Source organism: Mustela putorius, unplaced genomic scaffold, assembly GCF_011764305.1.
Source record: "Mustela putorius furo isolate JIRA1106 unplaced genomic scaffold, ASM1176430v1.1 tig00003859_pilon_pilon_pilon, whole genome shotgun sequence".
In the NCBI taxonomy this organism is placed as follows: Eukaryota; Metazoa; Chordata; class Mammalia; order Carnivora; family Mustelidae; genus Mustela; species Mustela putorius.
The window spans coordinates 461,738-475,158 of NW_025422011.1; the positions used below are offsets into that span (position 1 = coordinate 461,738).

Genomic DNA, 13,421 nt, shown 5'->3' on the forward strand with positions numbered 1-13,421 from the left:
AGGGTGTGTCATGGGCAAAGGTTGGCCAGTTTGGTTATCTGCTCTGGCTGGTATCTGCTCTGGGGACCTTAATCTGGGGTGGGAGGTACTCAAGGTTGGGCCTGGAGTGAGCCCGCCAAGGTTGGTGGCTGGGTACTGAGTTCTGGGCCGGACAGGAGCCCAGCCCGTTTGTCTTCCCGTTCAGGCCGGTGAGATCCCGAGTGCAGGGTAGAACTGTTAATCATTACTCATGCATCGGGAACTGGCCCCAGCCGCGGCCCCTGGCCACCTGCCCTCAGCCTCGCAGCCGTGGCCTTCTGGGAGGTTGCGCCACCTGCCGGGGGTGGCAGGGCGTCCGGTGGCGGTCGCGCGAGGTTTGGGTCCGCCGACGAGCCGTCGCTCCGCCCTGGTTGCGGATTGGCCCCGGCGTGTCGCGGCGTGGGTCCCGCGACCATTGTAGAGACGGCGGCGGCCGCCGGCTCCGCTCCGGTTCCGCCGCTGCTCATTGGTCCAGATCTTGGACAGATCGCCCCACCCCCGGCTGGCGAGGGCGCTGTGGGCGCCCCCTCGGTGCCCCGCCTTCCGCGCTGCGGATTGGCCCGCGACAGGACCCGTCGGTCGCGCTGGTGTCTGGGAAGGAGAGAAAATGGCGGCGGAACCGAGCAAGACCGAAATCCAGACTCTTTTCAAGCGGCTTCGCGGAATTCCGACCAACAAGGTGCGCGAGCGGGAGGCGCGTGGGGTCCGGCGCTAGCGGGGAGGGATTTTCCTGTCTCCCCTGGGGCGTGAGGGAGGGAGAGGGGCGGACGTGGGCTGTTTACCTGGCGTGTCTGCATCCGGCCTCGACTCGGGGCCCCTAACCATTGGTTTATCGCCTCCTCCACCCAGGCCTGCTTCGACTGTGGCGCCAAGAATCCGAGTTGGGCCAGCATCACGTATGGTGTTTTCTTGTGCATTGACTGTTCCGGGGTGCACCGCTCCCTGGGCGTCCATCTCAGCTTCATCAGGTGGGGTCTTCTTGCGGCTACTGTGCTTACCTGGCCGGCCAGGGCTGTGGGCTTAGTAAGGGAGAGTCGCTGCCTCGATTGGACCGCTTGGCCAGGGAGGGGTCCAGTGGCTGCCCACGGGAGGGAGCCTTCTGGGTGGGCCCCTTGCCACATAGGCGGCTTGTGTCCGCGTATAGGTTAAAATTTCCTTCTTTCCTGTTGGTTAAACTTGACACTCCGAGTATTAGTTTCAGGGAAAAGTTAGCTGCATTGATCTTGTTGCTGATCAGTTTGGTCGAGTATGTCTGGAGCAAGACTATGAACTATGAACGTCCTTAAGGGGAAAGCCAAATCCAAGCTTGAGCGCTTGAGAATTCGATCTCCTTTCGGATCTGGACAATAATTACTACTCTTTTGACTAGATAATTGAAGAGCAAACCTTTCATGGACCAGGTAAAGTGGAGGAAATAGGGTGGTGGCTGGTTAATGTTTCCTGGGCGCCTACTGCAGCCCGAGGCCAGATGACAGGTATGCGTCTGCCAGGAAGCGTCTCCTGGTATCTCCTGGTGGGTGACATGCAGCCCTTGCACACAGGTCCACAGAGTTGGATTCCAACTGGAACTGGTTCCAGCTGAGGTGTATGCAGGTCGGCGGAAATGCCAATGCGGTAAAGCTCCTTCTTACCATCCTCCCCACCCCCATTCTTCTGCTTGGGTTCTAACTTTACAGTGTCTTCCTAGGAGGCCCTGTCATTATCTCTTTTCAGAGGATTTTCTGGTCTGTAGCAACACTGTACACTATTCTCTAAACCTGGAAATTGGTTTTTCTCAACTGGGCTTCGGATTCAAACTGAACTGGACAGATGTTCTTGGGGAGAGGCTAAATGAGTAGTTGGGGCCTCCACAGTCATCCAGATCTCGTGAGCCTGGATGAAGGATGGGCAAGGGGGGGATGGCATGCTGTCTGCAGGCAGGGCCGAGTGAGGGCTGAGGTGCAGTCAGCTCTCAGAGAATGGGAGGCTGTTTTTTCACAGGCATTGCTGGGGATCTTTGCCTCTGTGAAGAACTGCTGGTGTCAGTAGGGTGTATTTTATCATATGTAAATATTAACCCTCTATTACAAGGGGGGCCTCTTTTGCTCTGGGGAATCACCTGTAGCATGCACTCCTCTCTTCCTTGCTCTCCAGACAGCTTTCTTCCGCCAACATGGATGTACAGCCAGTGATGCCAACACGAAATATAATAGCCGAGCGGCCCAGATGTACCGGGAAAAGATCCGGCAGCTGGGGAGTGCAGCCCTGGCGAGGCATGGCACTGATGTAAGTGCCTGTTCCCCAGGGCGAGGGTAGTGGGGTGAGTGGGAATATTCAGGGCCCTGTGTTTCAAGGCTGTCCTCTTCCTTCTAGCTTTGGATAGACAATATGAGTAATGCTGCCAGTCACTCCCCGGAGAAGAAGGACTCTGATTTCTTCACGGAACACTCTCAAGTGAGTGCCCACAAGGAGTATTTCACATGGTTGTTGCTGGCAGGTGGCTTACTTACCAGGCCAATGCCTTCTGTGATCATGTGGCATGGAGTCCATTCACTTGGTATGAGACCTCAGGAGGGAGTGTCTGCAGCCCACTGCTGGGTAGACCCAGACGTTTCCTCCTCCTATAAGTAGGTGTGCACTGTGCCCATCCTTAGGAATGGACCCCTATAAACTGGGATAGTAGGGAGGAAGAGAAGCTTTTTGAAAGCTCAGGAGGTGTCAGGAGCTCCAGACAACTTTTCCTGGGTTCTTCCTCCATAAGGAAGGTACTGTGGTTGGGGACAATGAAAGGATTCCCTCCCAGCAGCCCACCTGTGGCAGGAGGTTTCCTGTCTACTGGCATTGGGTGCTGAATTCAGATTCTTAGTTTGATTTCCTGCTCCTTTTCTTAGCATTTCTAGGATGGTGGCTAAGTCATTTAACCCGTCAAAACCTGTGACTCTAAAAGAGCTCTATCTGCTGCACAGGGTTTGTCCTTATTAAGTGTATTTATATGTGAAAGGCCTTTAGACTTGTGCTTGGCAGGTGGTAAGTGCCCAATAGTTGTTAGTTGTTGTGAAATTAGGGCAATGAACTCTGGCTCTAAGTGAGTCCTGGAGGCTGGAGGTAGCTGTGAATTTCTGGTTTCTTTCTTCCATTGGCAATAGCAGCTATGCTTTTACTCACTGGCCTCCAGTCTTCTTTTCGTATGGGCTTGAGGAGCGCCTCGTCCCCACAAGGTACCTATGGGTTCTTGGCACTCCTTGTCAGGAGGAGTGGCTCATTCAAGCTTCTGTGATCTGGCTTGTTTTTCAGCCCCCTGCCTGGAAAGTACCAGCCCCAGACCCAGCAGAGACGCAGCAGCTAGCCCCTTCTGCAGAGATCAGTAGCCTGGCACGTGAGTTCAGTCCAGATTTCAACCAGGTGCCCTGGCATTGGTAGAGGACTTGGGCCTAGGAAGGGGACATCGGACCAAGAGGATTGGAATGTGTGTGGGGGGGGTGTTCCTGTGTTTCTCGGTGGGTTAAGATTCTTCTCAGTCTCTTGGAGGACGTAGTGGGCGTTCCCTACTCATCCCTGTCACCTCCTGTAAGGGAAAGTCACCGCAAGCGTTGTGCTTTACACCTAACTCCCACCATTGCATCCACAGAGCCGGAACAGGGCCCCAACATGGACCTGCTTGGCACCTCACCCAAAGCCTCTCTGGGTCAGTATGCCGCCTGGCAGGTGCAGGGTGACTGGGAGAGGGTGGGCCTCCAGGACTCTTTTCGGGTTTGTTCTTGCCTGGTCGTGTGGACTGAGGTCATGAGATTGAGCATCTGACCTCTCGGGAGTGGGGACTGGGACTGGGTTTGTGGCTGCAGCATTAGGTGCAAGGACTTTGAGTTGATAAAGTGGGTAGCTGGTGGACAAGACCTGGGGTCTGCCTCCGAATGTGGAGCTGGGTCTAGCCGAAGTGTGGGGAGGCCAGTATGAGACTGGACACCTAACCCTGGAGTCTGAGGGCAGATTGGCGTATCTGGTCCGTTTCATGGGCCGGGCATGCAGCTCTCACACCTGGAGGCAACACTGTCCTTTCTCAGCCTGTCTCTGGCCTTTCGGTTCTTTTATTACTTTCCTTAGTGTTCTTTAGTTTTGGCTCAGCATTAGAACAGTGTTTGCTGACCTTGGTGGTTCTGTTGACCCTTGGGGGTTGGGGCAGGAGCCTAGCAAATGACTAAAACTGAGCCCATGCGAAGGCTGGCATGGTTTGGTCTGAAGTGAGGCTCTTAAGAGGCCTCTGTGGAGAACTTTGGCCTCTGGGCTCAGGAGCTGTATTGAGGCTCTGGGGTGGACCCCTTGTTAGTCATAAGTCTTTCTCTCTAGAGTCCATGTGTCTGTCACCTAAAGGGGCCCTTCCTGCCAGAGGTAACCAACAGCTGCTTGGGGAGCCCAGCCCCTTGCATGTCAGCTCCCTGCTATAGGAGCTGAGGCTGGTATTTAACCAGCCTGCCTAACCCTGCCTAGCGGTCCTCGTGTTGGTTCAGGGACTGTGACAGTCTCTGGTGCTTTGGGTCTAGATTCTTATCTCAGTGTGCTGGGAGTTGGGAGCCTCGCCTAACTTTGTCTGTCTGTCCTTGGCTTGGACTCTGCCAGTGCCATTGGTTGGGGCTGGTGGGTGGCAAGCAGCCTTGCCTTCCTCTGCCTGAAGCAGTTCTTTGTAGAAGCTCTTGCCCAGAAGCTGCACAGTGTGGACTGAGCCGCCACCTCTGACCTCCCTTTGTCTTCACTCATGCCCCATCTTCTTTCTTACACAGAACCGAGAACCTCCCTCATTGGCAAGAAGAAGCCAGCAGGAGCTAAGAAAGGGGTAGGTGGAGAGAGGCAGTGTGGTGGTGGTTAGGAGCTAGTGCTAGACAACCTGGATGCACCCCTGACCCTGCCGCTTATTGGCTCTGTGACTTTGGCAGATGTACTTTTATGAACCCTGACTATGAAAGGGCTGTCCAGATGCTTCTCTTTAAGGGGGCCCAGGGAAGAGTCAGTGTGATTGTGCGCATCAGGGGCCTGGCACAGACCGGTCCTGGTCAGCATTACCTGCTGTTCGCAGGCCCTGAGGCCTCTGCTGTGCACAGGGAGAGCCACCTTGTGCCCAACTCCAGCAGAGCCGCTGTTCTCCTTCTTGAGCATGCCGGCTGGGCTCCCTGTTCTTTTACCCTAATTGTTAGGAAGGAATGCTTCCTTTGGTGGTATGGCTAGAGGACCCATGCTTGGGAGGGAGCAGAAGAGTTGTGGTTGTTGGCAAGGCCTCCCTCCCATCCTTCTCCTCCCAGCTGGGTGCCAAGAAAGGCCTCGGGGCCCAGAAGGTGAGCAGCCAGAGCTTCAGTGAGATCGAGCGGCAGGCCCAGGTGGCAGAGAAGCTCCGTGAGCAGCAGGCAGCTGATGCCAAGAAGCAGGCCGAGGAGTCCATGTGAGCGTTCCCCAAGCGGCCTCAGCTCCCGGGGATTGGGTGGCTGGTGGGACGGTGAGGACGTGAGCCGGCCTCTGACACGTTTATTCCTCCCAAGGGTTGCCTCTATGCGCCTGGCCTACCAGGAGCTCCAAATTGACCGTAAGAAGGAGGAGAAGAAGCTACAGAATCTGGAAGGGAAGAAGCGAGAACAGGCAGAGAGGTTGGGCATGGGCTTGGTGTCCCGCAGGTGAGACTTAGCTCTGGGGTGTGGCAGAGAAATGTCACCGTTCTCCTGGGAGCCACTGCAAATTCTTCCCAGCAGTTTGGGTTTTGAGGCTCAGTCTTCCCCGAGGCTAAACAGATAGATGGCTTTGCTAATTGTCTGAAAGTGCCTAGTATAGTGCTTGTCACAGAGTAGGTCTGTGCTCATTGTGTTTGTCAAATGAAAGAAATAGAATTGGGTGCTTTTTCGATACTCCCAAGAGGGTAGGATGATGTTGCTTAATGGGGTACTGACAGCACTTTGGTGGGACGTTTCCTTATTTTTTATGAGTTTTTAAGACTTTATTTTTTAAGACTTCCCTGAGAATTGCAAGGCTCTTAGCATCCCTAATCCTTGTCCACTAAACACCATTGCTGCCAGGCACGATAACACCGAGAAATGCCCCTAGACAAATGCTCTTTGCGTCAACAATATTCTTCCTGTTTCAGGACCACTGGGCTTATGTTGCTGTGGTTTTCTTAAAAACAAAGCAAGGACTGCAAACCAGTTCTCTTACCCATTTTGTTTGCTCTGCACTAAGAGCTTGCATCTAGAGATTTCAGTGGTACTAGACTTTTGATCTCTATTAAAAGCCAGAATGTGGGACAGCACCGGGCCCTGGGGCTGCTGTCCGGTCTCCCGGTGAAGAGGCAGCGTTGGGCGAGTGGTGCTAATTCTTGGTGCCTCGCTCTCCTCCTGTGTCTTCCTCCACAGAGGCATCTTAAGGATTAATTTCACTTAAACTCATTACAAAATATCTACAGCTTTCAGCTGGCAGAACCCTGAAGATGAATGTTGTACAGTAGGGTTTTAAGTAGGGTAGTCTGGATTTAAGTTAAAGATTCTATTGCATTGCAAAAAAAAGAGAACTAAAGTCCTTTCTGGGCTTAAAATGTGATGTTTCCCTGATTAGCTGTGTGTTATACAAGCAGCACATGGAAGGAAATGGAGTTACTTAAATTCAGCTGGCACGTGCTCTGAAAAGATTAAGCAGAAATAGCCAGCCTTATCTTCTTTCAGAGAAGTAGAGGATAAAGGCACAAAATACTGAATTTGGAATCAATAGTTCTGTGTTCAGCCTCTAGTTGTGCCAGTTATAAGATGTGTGGGCTTTAGGCAAGTTGCTGAGCTGCTCGGAGTCCATTTTCTCACCTGCAGAAAGACATAGTAATACCTTCTGCGCGGCGGTGCCGCACTTCAGTAAATCAGACCACTGGCGGAGCTCACAAGCTCACTATCGCCAGGATTGCTGTCCAGTATTCTGTTTTTAAGGGAGATCGAAAGTCTAGAATTCGTCTTTGATTCCACTAGACTCCGTTTCCTGGTTCTGGGGCATTTGTGCATCTTTTCCGTGTGGACATGTCAATCTTGGCAAACGATGTGGCCCGCGGTGCAGCAAGCCTGTTGAGTTGTTTTTAAGGACTGAGAGCACTACTGTTTGATGCACGTCATTAAAGTAAGAGGCGGACGAACAGTCCTTTGCCAGGGAAGGCCTGCTTTGAGAGAATAGCCGACGTGCGGACAGTCAAGGGTGTCCTCTGGCTGTGCGTGGCCCCGAGCGCTCCCTGCGGGGTCTGGCCCAGCCTGGGGCTCAGGCCCGGGGAGAGGACTCTCCAGTGGTGCACCGCCGCTCACAGCTGCTCTTGGGCGGCTCTGCTTGTCCCCACAGCTCCGTCTCTCACTCGGTGCTGTCTGAGATGCAGGTGATCGAGCAGGAAACGCCCGTGAGTGCAAAATCCTCCCGCTCGCAGCTCGACTTGTTTGATGATGTTGGTACTTTCGCCTCTGGACCCCCGAAGTAAGGCTGTTGTTGGGGTGCAGACTTGGCCACCATGTTCCTCATCAAACTTTTCTGAGCCACTCTTCCGACTCACCAGGTACAAGGACAACCCCTTCTCCTTGGGGGAAAGTTTCAGTTCCCGGTGGGATTCGGATGCCGCCTGGGGCATGGACCGGACGGAGGAGAAGGAGCCAGAAGTGACCATCTCCAGCATCCGGCCTCTTTCAGAAAGGTGGAGTGGGCTAGGGCAGCACCGCCCAGCAGGATTTTCCTGGGACGGGAATGTGCTGTGTACCTGCTCTCTGCCAGGTGGCGGGGTGGGGGAGGCTCCTGAGCTCTTCACCCGTGGCTGGTGCGGCTGAGGAGCTGGGTTTTTAATTTAATATTAGTAAGTTTAGCCACTTGTGGCTGGTGGCTGTCAGGTGGTACGGGAATCAGGCTTTGGTTTGAGCTGTGCTTTGTCGTCACAGAAGGCTTAGCAGCTTCTTTAGTTCAGGGTCTGTTTCTCTGGTGTGAGGGTCCTGATTTTATGCTTTAATCCTGACCACCCGGATTTATGGGTCTCTGGTCACCATGTTACTTTTTTTTTTTTTTTTTCTTTTCAAGCTTATTATAATCTGGGCAAGATTTAACTGATGAATGGCCTGCAAATCATTTGTAAAATAGGGACATAAGTAGTGACTTCACAGGGTCCCTGGAAGAATTAAATGTAACGAAACTTACAAAGCACCTAGGCCAGGGTCTGTGCATGTCAGTGGGAGATGGGAGTGACCAGACACTTGTGTCCACACTGGGAGGCTTTTGAGGGTGAAAATGCCAGAAGAGTAGGTATAAACTCAGATGGACAGAGTCATATGGTCACCCTAGTGTTAGGTCAGTCGTCATTTGGAGGAGACTGGCAGTAGTGATGTATCGATGTCCTAGACTTTGATGACGCTCTAGAAGTTTGGGGCAGAAGATTGGTCCCCTCTAAACTGCATGTCTGTGCGGCCTGGCAGAGGCACCATAAGCTCTCTTGTGCCCCGGCTTCAGTGTGGGGAAGAGAGGGATCTCGTCCAGGAAAGAGGGTCCATGAGTCCCAGGGCCACAGCCAGATGGGGCCACAGTGAGCAGCGCGGGAGGCCACTGGCACTGTTTGCAGTCTCTGTTAGTAATGGGATTAGTACGACTGGGCTCCAGTGGTAATGGGAAGGATCAGAGGTATCCCACATCCACCCTGCAGAGTCACAAACAGAAGGGAGGTGGAAAGCCAGAGCTCAGGCCTCGAGTCCAGCGAAGCGCGCCAGAAATTTGCAGGAGCCAAAGCCATCTCATCGGACATGTTCTTCGGGAGGGAGGTGGATGCTGAGGTAAGTGGAGTTGTCGGTTCTGAGCCTGGAGGCAGCAGGTGGGGTGGGAGCTTCCTACTTGTGGTTGCTTTGGGCTTTAGCACCGAGTGGTCTCGGCGGATAAGGAGTTTTTGAGTCTTCGGCCAAAACATTCCCTAGGCCTTCCTCTTTCCTCACCACAGCACGAAGCCCGGTCTCGACTCCAGCAGCTCTCAGGAAGCAGTGCCATCAGCTCTTCTGACCTCTTCGGGGACGTGGATGGGACTCATGGAGCAGGTAGGGCTGCACGGGTAAGGTGCACACTGGGCCTGGCCCGTGAGCGGGACTGGAAGGGCCTGTGGGCTGGGAAGTGCTGCCCACAGGGCTCTAAGCCCCCCTTTCCCTTGCCTTTACAGGTAGCGTATCTTTGGGCAACGTGCTCCCCACGGCGGACATTGCCCAGTTTAAGCAGGGTGTCAAGTCTGTGGCCGGGAAGATGGCTGTGCTGGCCAATGGTGTGATGAACTCTTTGCAGGTGAGGCTGGGGCTCTTGGGCCTGTGGCAGGAGGGTAAAGCCACAGAGAGTCGTCCTGGGAGGTTGGCCTTTACCACTTTCAGACACTGCGGCTGGCCAGCTCCTGAGCCCAAAAAAGAGTTTTTTCTTTTCCTGGAGGGGCAGCTTCTCTCCTTTGAGCTGGGTGCCGGGCCTGGGCCGCTCCCTGAGAGGATGCCGTGCCTGCACTGATTTCTCCGGCCTTGTCACCTTCCCCTTCTTTCTCCTGCCTCCCCAGCTTCAAGATCAGGCAGGGCTTCCCCCTTGGGATCTGGCCACAGCCCCTTCCCTGAGTCACAGTAAAATACAAAACTCTCTCTGCCCTAGTGAGATTGGAGCGCGATCCCCGGGGTACCCTAGTCCTGCCAGAGTGGTGGGGGTGCTGCTGCCAGCGAGGGGCTTGGACTTTGTTTTCTTCTTCCCCCATGTCCAGGATCGCTATGGTTCCTACTGATCCAGGCGCCACGGCTCAAGCATATGGTGGCAATAGCTGCAAAACCCCCATGATTCCAAGGCCAGGGGCGCTTGCCTTGTGGAAGCTGGGGAGGAATTGTTACTTTATGTGTTGTGTGTGAGTTGGGTGGCTTTTGAGTATCTCGGGTGAGGGGGGATGGGCAGTTCCAGCCTTGACCTCTGCCTGTAGACTGAGCCCTCTAATTCTCCTCCCCTCACACCCCCTGGCCCATGTGCTAGACACTGTCCTTTGATCCTGCCCCCCCCCCCAACCAAGCTGCTGCTCCCTTGTCTGGCCACGCTGGGAGCGAGGGGAGGAGTTCCCTCAGGCGAACTTCTGCTGGGTCCATCCCTCCCCCAAGCAGGGAAAGTGAGACATAGAAGGCTTTTTTGCCAGCTCTAGGATCCTTCCAGGTTGTCCGGGGTTTGGCCCCCCTCCTCTGGAACCCATGGGCAGGTCTAGAAAGAGTTCTGTTGTGGACCAGCCCCCAGGGGAGGGAGGCTCTGGACTTGCTGCTCTTGCTGCTCCAGTGGCCTCTTCTGCTGCCAGGAGATGGCAGGGGAGGGGAAGGACCTTCGTCCGGGCCTTATTAAGGGCTAGAAACTTGACCCAGTACCTAAAGGTTTTACTTGGGATCAGACTGGAGGCCCGAGTGGTCGTGTCCTGTCTCACCACCCCTTTTTACAGTGATCACTTGAGGGATGCTGCTCCTGAGTGTCTCGGAGTCCTTCCATCCCACCCGGTGTGGAGCATAGGCCCCTCTGTCCTTTCTTCCCCTGCTTGGTGGCCATGCTGGGTCTCATCTGCCCTGTGCCCTGCTCTGGATGCTGTGAGCGTAATGCTGGCCAAGGAACCAGAGGGCATGAGGGACAGAAGCAGGCTTTGGGGGCTCAGCTTTCTTCTGTATCATCCTGGTCTTAAGGGGGGCCTGGACAGCACCCCCCCTAGCGAGAGCGTGAGGCACCGACAGAATTGCAGGCCTTGTCCCCTGGCCGTGCACTGTGTCATCCCCGGTGCCCTCTCCCCCTGCTGTGCTGCCTGTTTGGGCCCACCCTGCCCACTGGGGGACAGGGGATGGGCTCCTAAGCCACACAGACCATTCTTCCCTTGCCCCCTCCCCCAAAGGGACTTGACTTTCTTTCTGGACTGTTTGTATTGAAACAGAGTGGTGTCAAATAAATCCTTGGCAGGGCCCTGGGCCGCTCTTGGTCTGAGTGAAGTCGTGTCCTTTCTGGATCCCGTCTCCCTGCCCAGTGCAGGCCCCTGGCTCACTCTCTGGGCTCCCACCGACATGGGTAGGGCGATGGTGCCGAAGCGGAGGGCATGCTCTCCGGGGCCTCCAGCTTGTCTCTTCTCTGAAAACCAAAGGCCCCTGGCTCCTCGGCCCTGTGCTGCCGCGAGGTCCAGTGCAGCCTCGACCTCACCACCCTGTTGCACGCGGAGGAAAGAGCTGGTATTAGTTGGCCATTTGACTCCTCCAGTGAGCCGTACTGCTGTGGGCAGCCGAGCAGCCGAGCAGCCCCGCACCTCACCCCAACAGGAGGCTTGACTGGGGTGTGTGTCTCAGGGGAGTTTAAGGACCAATGAAATCTCCAGCCTTAATGGAACCCTTTTAAATCTAGGAAGAAAAGAATGTGTGTGTAGAACTCCCAAGCTTGGTAATCTGTTCCCCCAGTAGAGGCCTCTGGAGTATATCTGCTACCTTAGGGGTCCTCAGGGTACAGGGATAAACCATTGATCTGGGAGACAGGATTAGAAAAGAGGGGCCATGGGCTTTAAGCCCTCGATTTCCAAAGTGCAGGTCTGGGCCTTCCAGCTCTGGAATCACCTGGAGTGTTGATAATCCAGATTTCTGTGCCTGCCCCCGCCACCCCAAGCCAGAACTTGGTCACTTGTATCGTAAACCAGCTCCCCAGGTGATTGCGATGCCCACCGGGATCTCTATACCACTGTCAGTCAGCCGGCAGCTGGAGTTGATGGTGGGCCTGGGGAGTTTCCAGGGCTTGGGGCTTCAGTGGGACTGGAGATCCCAGTCCCCGGCCTGGCTCTGCAGGCCTTGGGGAGCCAGTTCCTGAAACTGTCGGGGAGGTGGGGGGCTGGTCTGGGCAGAGAGGAGACCAGGAGAATGTGTGTGCCCAGTGTGGTGACCCCCATCCTAGGAGGCAGCCTGTTCTGCTTGGGTCTCTGGGTGGCTTTTACTTTCTGGACGAACCCTGGCCCATTCAAGGAAGTTGAAGACCACCAGTCTTTACCTTCCTCCAGTCTTGGCTGGAAGCTTCTCTTCCTCAGGCCTGTCATTCACAGCCGCATCCCCGTTGTCCCAACCCTGAGCAGGGGCTTAGCAAACATTTTAAAGAAACTCTGGCTAGAAGACTGCAGTGCTAACTGTATGAGGCCAGGGTCTTCAGAGTTACGAACCTGGCCTTGAACCCCCTGAACTTGTTTTCTGAAGGCCCATTCCAGCTGAGAGCACCTTTGAAAGGTTGCTGGCCTGTGCAGGAGGGGAGTCCCTCTTGGCTCATTATCTGATGCTGGTGTCCAGGCTTGAGTGGCCCCCCGGCCCCCACCTCCCAGTCCTGCCAGAAGAGCCGGGACTCGGCACCAAAAGTGCAAACTCGCCCCTTCCCTTCACCCCCTCCCCAGTCTAGTGGCTTTAGATTCACCACTTACCAGATACAAGGGACTTTATTCATTTAACATGTTGAACTGTTAGACACAGAGGGGGCTCGGAGCAGTTTTTGGAAGTGGACTTGTCTTCTTGCAGCCCTTCATCCTATCGTGCCAGTGGCTCTTCCTCCAGCAGAAGGCCACCATGTGTATGTCCACCCTACACGTGCACCACAGGTGGCGCCCTTGGCCATACGAGGTCCTGCACCGTTATTCATGGTCTCCCCTGCCTAAGGTTGCTATGAGAAGAGCACCCTTACGTGGTGGGGACTGTCAGCAAAAGTCACTTTCCTGATGGCCTCCGCTCAGTCTGCTGTCAGCTTGGGTCGTGACTAAAGTGCAGAGGCTGACAGGGCCAAGGAGAGTAGACTGTTACTTTTCAGGGTCCCTGCTTGACTTGGCAGATGATACTGGAACCCCTCTGGCTGGTCTCTGGGCTTGGGCTGTTATTCAGGCTTTTCGCCAGCAGAGGGCAGCATGGCATGGGGGTGGGGGAGGAGGTTGGGTGGGAGTCCCAAGGGCTGGGTGGGAGCTGGAAACAGGTGCTGTGGATAGGACCCTTCAGATGCCTCAAGTCTCAGACTCGTCCGTCTCTTCAGTGGAGCCATCGCTCTCTGCTTCCACCTTGCGGGCGTGATGGAGGGGTCTCCAGGGAGAGCCAACCCGGGGAGGGGTCCGGGAAGGCAGGCAGCCGGCCTCTGGGTTGGCAGTGGCCGAGTTGACCAGGCCTGGGATCTGGGCCAGCCTGAAGGAGGGAAGAAGCCCAGAGGGCAGCTGGGGGCCTCCTGTCTAAAGACCTGGACCTCCACGTTCGCTCTTGCATTTGGATGAAACCATGGGCTCTATTCCCAAAGGACTCAGAGAGGCCACCTCAGGCCTCTGCTGGAGCCCAGACCCCTGACTGGCGTGTTGCACACATTTCGCTGTGTGACCCAGAACAAGGCATGGCCATGTTCAAGGGACAGATGGCCTCCCCCACAAGGGGGCAGCA

The 13,421-nt window shown here is 55.1% G+C and overlaps 2 protein-coding genes across 7 annotated transcripts in view; one reads left to right on the forward strand and one right to left on the reverse strand.

The window, feature by feature from the left end:
• The first annotated feature begins 562 nt into the window (after positions 1-562).
• On the forward strand, positions 563-10,977 carry ARFGAP2 (ADP ribosylation factor GTPase activating protein 2). Of its 3 annotated transcripts, none has more exons than XM_013061712.2 (17): positions 563-697; positions 868-986; positions 1,560-1,632; positions 2,152-2,283; positions 2,371-2,451; positions 3,292-3,373; positions 3,626-3,682; positions 4,342-4,383; positions 4,773-4,825; positions 5,289-5,425; positions 5,523-5,654; positions 7,339-7,467; positions 7,547-7,681; positions 8,672-8,798; positions 8,937-9,053; positions 9,173-9,291; positions 9,743-10,977. In XM_013061712.2, the coding sequence occupies exons 1-16, from the start codon at positions 626-628 to the stop codon at positions 9,275-9,277; spliced, it is 1,593 nt and encodes a 530-aa protein (XP_012917166.1). In that variant the 5' UTR covers positions 563-625; the 3' UTR covers positions 9,278-9,291; positions 9,743-10,977. The 3 variants fall into 3 exon arrangements, with proteins under 3 accessions (XP_012917166.1, XP_004763173.1, XP_004763174.1); XM_004763116.3 differs by having other exon boundaries at positions 8,960-9,053; XM_004763117.3 differs by lacking the exon at positions 4,342-4,383 and having other exon boundaries at positions 8,960-9,053.
• Positions 9,742-13,421, reverse strand: part of CUNH11orf49 (chromosome unknown C11orf49 homolog) — a 189,536-nt gene continuing 185,856 nt past the window's right edge. For 3 of the 4 annotated variants that reach the window (XM_004763113.3, XM_013061717.2, XM_004763115.3), the window contains one exon: positions 12,430-13,175. In XM_004763113.3, coding sequence (XP_004763170.1) covers positions 13,001-13,175 — 175 coding nt within the window. In that variant the 3' untranslated portion in view covers positions 12,430-13,000. Of the gene's footprint in view, positions 11,192-12,429; positions 13,176-13,421 lie in introns of those variants that run through there. The other variant, XM_013061718.2, reaches the window with a different exon arrangement.